The sequence below is a fragment of the Polypterus senegalus genome, chromosome 11 (genome assembly GCF_016835505.1).
Source record: "Polypterus senegalus isolate Bchr_013 chromosome 11, ASM1683550v1, whole genome shotgun sequence".
Lineage (NCBI taxonomy): Eukaryota > Metazoa > Chordata > Cladistia > Polypteriformes > Polypteridae > Polypterus > Polypterus senegalus.
The window spans coordinates 149,490,681-149,498,758 of NC_053164.1; the positions used below are offsets into that span (position 1 = coordinate 149,490,681).

Genomic DNA, 8,078 nt, shown 5'->3' on the forward strand with positions numbered 1-8,078 from the left:
AGGTTTGCTGTGTCTCCCTGCACAATGACACATATTGATGTGCCATCCTGGAGAAGTTGGACTACCTGTGCAACCTCTGTAGGGTCCAGGTATCTCCTCATGCTACCAGTAGTGACACCGACTGTAGCCAAATGCAAAACTAGTGAAGAAACAGTCAGAAAAGATGAGGAGGGAAAAATGTCAGTGGCCTCCACCTGTTAAACCATTCCTGTTTTGGGGGTCATCTCATTGTTGCCCCTCTAGTGCATCTGTTGTTAATTTCATTAACACCACAGCAGCTGAAACTGATTAACAACCCCCTCTGCTACTTAACTGACCAGATTAATATCCCATAAGTTTCATTGACTTTATGCTATACTCTGATTAAAAAGTGTTCCTTTAATTCTTTTGAGCAGTATACTGTACATATATATATATGAGAGAGTATGCGATACACTTAGAAATTTGTTGCTGAAATACATGTGTACAAACAACATAATGCACACCAAAACGTTTAGAAGGCTTTCTGAATCTGATGTGGGCTTAGAATAGAGAAGTAGACAAGAGAAGACCCAGTCCTAATCAGAGCAGAAAATGTCCCTTGCTACAAGTAAACCATGATTGTAAACATTTCGGACCCTGGTAATAAAGGCAGTAGAAGTAAACAACAACCAAACCCCCAAGGCAGCAGAGGTGTACATCATTGGTGGTGAAGAACTAAGGATATTTTTCTTCTTGTGGTAGATTTTTATAAATCCATTTATCTGAGGAAGATAGCAAAGGTCATAAGGAATACACTTGGAGAGTATAATCAATATAATGAGCACAACTGGGAGAATCCTGTGTAATGGAAGGGACTAGATTAGGAAGATGGTAGGAGCAGAGGATGACATTTACAGGAATGAAAATGCATGTAATGCAGCTTGGCTAGGCTCAAATGTGTAAGGTTTAATTGATTTAATGAGTTGTCCTTCCTATTGGGCCTTCCTTAACAAGGTCACTTAAGGCTGAAGTGGAAAGTACAGTCTTTAATTTGGGTATCTTCAATTCAGGAAGGTTCAAGTCAAATCCAAAACAGCACAATCAACTATATATTCTGCTTTTCTGTTTTCTATTCACTGGGGTAAATTGGGTCAGCTTTTTATGCATAAGGCTTTGCTCATTATCTCAGGTTACCATATTGCTCTTCATATACTGGAAGTGCAGATAGGGCAATCCCTCACTAAAGGCTGTTCCTGAAGTAGAGTGAAAAACACATTTTCGTAATTTTAATAAAATGTTCTGTAAACTGAAATTATGCTTTCCTTTCTCTCAGCCAGTGTAGTGAGAAGTCCTGCAAAATGACACATTTTATTGGCTAACTAAAAAAATATTACAATATGCACGCTTTCAAAGCAGCTCGGGGCCCATTCTTCAAGCAAGATGTAATCTCAAAAGCATGCATATAGTAATCTTTTTAGTTAGCTAATAAAAGGTGTTCTTTTGTGTAACTTCTCACTACATCCACAATGGCTAACACGGTACAACACCCTAGTGTCTCAGCCAATGTATAAATTGTGTCATTGTGTTGTTGTTTTATTTGTTATTTAGGATCGTTGTTACATTGGATAGTAGTCATATTCTGTTTCTTCCTACTCTTTTTTGCAGGTGACAAAACTACTTATTAACTACCGGTCCCATCAGGCTATTTTGCACCTCCCCTCACGACTCTTTTATAATCAGGAGCTGGAGTTAGGATCTGACCCCAAGGTAGTAGAGTCTCTGCAGAATTGGAGAGGTCTGCCAACTAGGGGCTTTCCACTTATGTTTCATGGAGTCCGTGTAAGCTACACCTCTTCTTCTGGAATGCTCTGCTTCTTGAACTGGTAGTAATGTGTCTCATACTATGTACCTGTGTTGCCTTGCAGGGAAGAGAGATGCGTGAGGGTAATAGCCCATCATGGTTTAACCCTGTGGAGGCTGTACAGGTCCTCATTTACTGCTGCCAGCTGACTAGGAGGCTTTATAAACCCGTCAGCCCCTTTGATATTGGAATCATCACCCCTTACAGAAAACAGGTAAGTCTTCAGGGAGTGCTGCTGTGTCAAAGACTGGTCTAATGACTTTGGCACTAAAGTATCAGTTGCAGGTGGAGAAGATTAGACTGCTGCTTGGTCGAGCTGGACTGCTGGATATTAAAGTTGGGTCTGTGGAGGAGTTCCAGGGCCGGGAGTTCCTTGTGATAATTATTTCTTTGGTAAGGACTCTTCTACTGTATCTTGACATCTCTTGGCTCCCTGTTGCAAGGAGCACTAGTGTTTTTTTTTTGTGTTTGTTTTTTTTGTTTTTGTTTCCCCCCTGCCTGCAGGTCCGCTCCAATGAGGAAATCTTGGATCAAGGTGTACATAGTCTGCTGGGTTTCATTTCAAATCCAAAGCGCTTCAATGTAGCCATCACTCGTGCCAAGGCCCTGTTGATTGTGTTAGGGAACCCTCATGTACTCATTAAGGTTGGTATTTAGCCTGAATAAATGGAGATAATGTTAACTTGTTTTCATCTTGGGAGACCGGTGGTACTCAAGTGAGCAAAGAGCAGGATATATCAAAAGACCAGAATCTTACTAAAGACCTCTTCACAAGTGTAATTCCCAGCATTTTAGTCCAGAAGAAAATAAACTACAAACACTTTGGCACATTAAGCCATTACTCGACACTCCGAAAGAGCATCAGCAGAGTACACAAGATTTGGAGAATATTACTTTAGATGGGCAGGTGCACTGGCACTGAATTCCACTTTTGTGTTTTTCAGGACCCTTGTTTTGCAGAACTGCTACAGTATTGTGAGGAAAATGGGGCATTTTTTGGCTGTAACCTCCCTGCTGAACTGATAAGCCAGAGTTAGTGAGAATCAAAAGGCATGTTAATTTCTGGTACTGGTACCCTTTGGGTTTCCTAGTATGGATGTGGAGAGTTTGCGAAGAAAAGGTAAATCCACCTGAGTCATTCAGTAAACAGCCATTAACTAACTGTGGTTTTCTCTTCTGTTTGTTAATAGGAGATGGAGTAATGACCTGATGCCCCACACAAATGTCTTCTGTTTTTGTTGTTGTGATTAAGAAATTGGATTAATAAAGAAGGAAACCAAATAATGCATTATGTGGTGGACTCAGCTGCTAATGGGCTAAGCCAGATTTAAAAAGTATGCAGATAATTGCTTGTTACCAATTATATTTTACAGGTTAAAAAAAAAAACAACAAATGTGTTAATTTTGAGAGAAATGTTGGCAGCTAGAAGTGCTTTTTATAGAAAAATGCTATGGAGTTGCATATTACAAGTCCAAATACATGAAACACCCTGTGACCCTGTAATTAGGATATAGCGGATTGGATAATGGATGGATGGACAGCAGCAGTATAAATGGACACGCATTATGTAGATGTTTCACTCTGTGCAGAACTGTGTGATAATACTGCACTGTACAATACAGTTGTGGTCCAGTGCTTTTTGCTTACCACAGCAACCCAAATATAAACCTGTACCTTGAATTCTACAAATGACTCTGTCTTTACTGTGCTCCAGCAAATAACAGATAGAGATCAAAACTGCCATGTCAGTCAACAGCACATTGTGTTAATATTCATGACACTACATTCTTAAAAGGCTAAATGTGTCAACATTACACAATTGTTTCCTAAAGTGTCATACTGGTTTACTGTATTGTACAAATATTGTAGCAAAGAACAAAATTATCAAATGTTATTGGTGCCAGTGTTTTTCTCTTCCTGCATTAATGCCTACAATTGAAGTACTGTATATTTTTATTGTAATAACTTATCCATGGTTTTTATCTCTGTAACCTCTACATCTTCACAGTCACTGGCATCTTAAGCCAGTTCTGGCTGAAGCATTCGAAGCAGCAGCTCTGATGAAATGCTAGGTCATCTTGGTTCACATTTTGAAACTTTTGCTGTTGCCGATCACATTGCCAGTACGTGCCTTTAATACTCTGAAAACATGAAAGTGACCATGATAGTCTGGTTGAGGTGAAACTGTGCACTACAGTAAACACAAGGATGAAGTACAGTTGTGGCACACTCTCTTGTTAAATTGCATAAAACTGTTTCCTGTTGAGGAGAATATGACAAAATTATTTGATTTTAACATTAGGCTAAAAATTGGCAAATTGACTCTGAAACAGCCTTGAAAAGGCTATGACAAACCATCTGCCAACACAGAATGGGTAGGTGGGACGTCCAGCAGCCTTTTATTAGGGAGTGTCATGAAATGTTTACCTCAAGTAGGTGTAATATTGAGAGGTAGAAGGAGCACTTTGAGGAACTCCTAAGACTGGTTGATTTTACCCACTTTTGAGAAGGTAATGAAAGAAGTACTGGGTAGGGTTTGATCTACTTTTCTGGTTGTGATTGCTGTGCTGATTACAAGCTCCATATTAGTAAAGCCACAGGAGTATATGAAAACTGACCAGACATGGTAAAAACTCCACATAGAGGAAAGGCGGGGGTATTTTGGCTAATGCACCTCTTTGATGATGCATGGAAAGGTGAAATGTCATGGGAATGGCAGACTTGGGTGGGGGGGTCCTATTTTTTTAAATTTTGTCATAGGAGGGGAGTGTGCCAGTTACAGGGGGAATTGCACTTTTGAAGGAAGGCCTGTGCCATAGATACAGGAAGTACAAATACTGTAGATTCTTTCCTAGCTGTGAATCAAGGACTGACTTTGTTGTTGTCCAGAGAGCTGTGGAGTTTGCCAATCCTGTTTTACATATGCACTGTGCATTTAGGAAAAGCTTACGATGGTGTATTGCATCTTGTGGAAGAGTTTTGAGGCTGACGAGTTGTATTTACATACTCGGTATTAAATCAAGACTATTCAGAATCTGTGATGGACTTGTCCTTTATCCTCTTCTGTTTTTGATTTTTATAAGCAGTAGGTAAAAGTGCAGCTAAAAACTGGAAAGTCTAAAGGTTGTGATGTCCTGTGTGCAGTGCAGTGGTTTGTACCTGAATGTGATGTGCTTTGGGATGTGAATTAACACCCCCAAATTGGAAGTCCCTCTCCCAAAAAAGCATTTTGTTCTATGTGTGGTGGTGCCGGTTGGAGGTTTGGAAGTATGGAATGGGAGGTGGCTGCCTACATGAAATGGGGAGGTCCAGGGACCTTTTGAGTGAAGAAAGAGGATCATGGAACTGGAGGAAAAAAAAACCCAATTGTCAACTTTTATTGTGAACATTGTACTGGAAAGTGGTGGTGAAGTGGAAACAAAATCCTTAAATGGAGGTGTGAAATTTACAGCTCCGTGTTGGCCATTAACAACATCATGAGATCTGGATAGTGACCAAATGAATGCAGCTCTGAGTAAAAGTAGCTGAAATTAGGTGCCTGGCTCGCATTGCTGTGGTTGTGGTTTCTGAAAGGGGAGGAGAAAACTAGGGGTAGAACTGCTGGTTCACCAGAATGAGAGGAGCCAGTGTGAGGTGGTTTGGGAGTTTTAGTTAGGGTGCCCTTGGGAAGTGTACAAAACCCCAGATGAGCTGGACTGATTTAATCTCTTGTAATGAAAATATGGATATTTTCCAACCAGGACTGGAGGAAGTTCTGGGGAACTGGGAAGCTCGGAATGTTGCCCCACTGACTACCTGGGGCAAATGGAATGAAAATGACAAATTTTTGTCTTTACAAAAAAAAAAAAAAAAGCTTTAAAATTTCGGATAGAGTCTTCTGTTGCATTTGCAGGTGTGAGGCTGAGAGTACTAGGTGCAATCACTGAGGATTTTATCTCAGGAGTTATTATTAGGGTTACATCAACTGTCAGCTGACCTGCCTTTAATTAACCCTGTCATCTATTCATTTATTTTCTGAAGATGATTTATTTCCATAGTTTTTCCAGCCCTACCATGTACACATCATGAACCAGCAGCTCTCCCTCTAACTTGTCTCCATTTAAACCAAGAGTTGCCAAACTTTTTTCTGCCGCAGACCTCATTACCAGACTTTTAAAACCGTCGACCCCCTAGTCATTTACTTTACTTACTCAAATTAATACATTTGTACAGTACTCGATATTAAATATTTCACTAGATATCAAACTTTTCATCTTAATCACTTGTAATTAATGATCGAAAAAGATAAAAGGACTATGGAATATGGCATTATCTTGTGCAAAATTTAATATCGAAACCTGCACTAACGAAAATTAAAGCAAAAAAGTTTTTTTTTACATTTTTGACATTTATGAAATAAATATGTAAATTCAAAATAAGTGCAAATAGTCCAAGCTGTACTGTCTGCATTTCTTTTTTGGTTCAGTCATATTATCTGAAGAAATAACTTTTATTAACAAACAATTTCAACAGCCCCTGTGATAAAAAAAAAAAACAAAGTATGTACTTCCTTGAGAAACAGAAGATTTTTGTTCAAACTCGAGTAAATAAACTGTGTCCTCTGATTTTCTTTTGCGTAGTACTGCTCCTCAATAAATAATTATATTCAAATTTCAAATCACAAATAAGTACACGTCACATCAAACGAACCAATTTATAGCGTTTTATTAAAGCATGACGTACAGGACTGATAGATTCTGCTAATATCGAATATCAGTCGTCTCGTCCCACCGCGAGCAAGTGTGGACATGCAATGGTTTTCTTAATCAGGTACCTATTGGAGTAATAGATTATTTTGAAGTAACAAACAAATAGCAGTAGTAAGGGGGTGTATTTTTGCTGTCGTCGACCCCCAAATTTTTTTAATAAAACTATCGATCCCTAGAAAGTTCAGATCGACCCCTGGGGGTCGATATCGACCATTTTGGGAACTCTTGATTTAAACCATTGCGGGTATGTATTCAGTGCAAACTATCTGGTTTAATAAAATACTTGGAAAGTGAAGAACTGAGAATTACGAATCCATTTTACGCTTCAAAACATTTGGATGATATCCTTGAAAAAAGCTGTAATTTAAGAATGACCTGACATGGCAGACTTGAAACACTTAACAAATCATTAAAGTAAACAAGATCTATTATTGGTAAGGATCGGATACCAGTTAATCAACCATTTGACAAACATCCCACAAGGATTTAAAATATGAGGCAACAGTGTTTCCCACTGTGCCACTCGCTGACATCTAGTCATCCATGCACATAATGACATGTTATAATTGACAAGAGGGAAGGACTTGGGTTTTTAAATTGGAGAAGCATCCATCACTGGTCTGTTTTCACAGGTTATTCTACTCAATGTCCTGATTTGCCCTACGTCTGTAGGCTTCACAGTTTTGTTAGTCTGCAGGTATGAATATTATCATTTGCATAGTTCAGAAACTTTGATTCCCATTTCAAAAGCGTTTGTCTCAGGCAATACCCTTAAATTAGGAAATATGCTGACCATGGAGTTCCATTGATGATATGGTATAACTTATGCTCTATACTGGAATTAATCGGTTTAGAAGCTATCAGTCTGTTTTCCTAAAGTTATTACATGCAATTGTTCATTAATATCCTCCCTTGATTCTGTTCAATGGATGCAAGTATAAGTTCTATTTTGTCCACTTTTATTTCTATAGTGTTATCATCTCTTATCCTAAACCACTCACTAGTGGAGCAGCTGTGGAAGTATGGCAGGATCCACCCACAGCTGATGCACTGGCCCATTCTGGGGCTTGTTCACACACTCCTCATCCATCCAGCCTCTCACTCTGTGCCTGCATGTCTATAGAAGAAAGATAAACCCTTGAGATAACATGCATACTCCACACAAAAAGTAATGACACTAGGATTGGATGGCACTCTGCTGCAGCTGTGAAGCAAATGTGTTATTGTCGGTGACACCTACTACTCCGTTTCTTACGTTATGGTAAAGGAATAGGTAGTCACTCATTTTAAGCATGTTTACGATAATCGGGTAAGGTTAAGTCTCGACTCCCATTGTCTTCCTGTTTTTGGTATACGTATTTAAGAATTTGGACAACACACCCAAAAGTCAAACAATTTAAAAATGTACATATCCTACTATCCTCTGAAACACTTTTTTTACCAATTATGTTTTTTCTGAGTTTTAACAATGTACCGACATTACCTTTTAAATTGTATATAATGCCAT

General features: G+C 39.0%; 1 protein-coding gene across 5 annotated transcripts in view; it reads left to right on the plus strand.

Annotated features, from left to right (window-relative positions):
* The window catches only part of mov10l1 (Mov10 like RISC complex RNA helicase 1), a 73,494-nt gene extending 69,800 nt beyond the window's left edge, over window positions 1-3,694 (plus strand). For all 5 annotated transcript variants that reach the window (XM_039769847.1, XM_039769844.1, XM_039769846.1 and 2 more), the window contains 6 exons: window positions 1,627-1,800; window positions 1,887-2,036; window positions 2,108-2,215; window positions 2,327-2,467; window positions 2,767-2,872; window positions 3,013-3,694. In XM_039769847.1, the coding sequence (XP_039625781.1) occupies window positions 1,627-1,800; window positions 1,887-2,036; window positions 2,108-2,215; window positions 2,327-2,467; window positions 2,767-2,859 (666 nt within the window). In that variant the 3' untranslated portion in view covers window positions 2,860-2,872; window positions 3,013-3,694. The remainder of the gene's footprint in view (window positions 1-1,626; window positions 1,801-1,886; window positions 2,037-2,107; window positions 2,216-2,326; window positions 2,468-2,766; window positions 2,873-3,012) is intronic.
* Window positions 3,695-8,078: the final 4,384 nt, after the last annotated feature.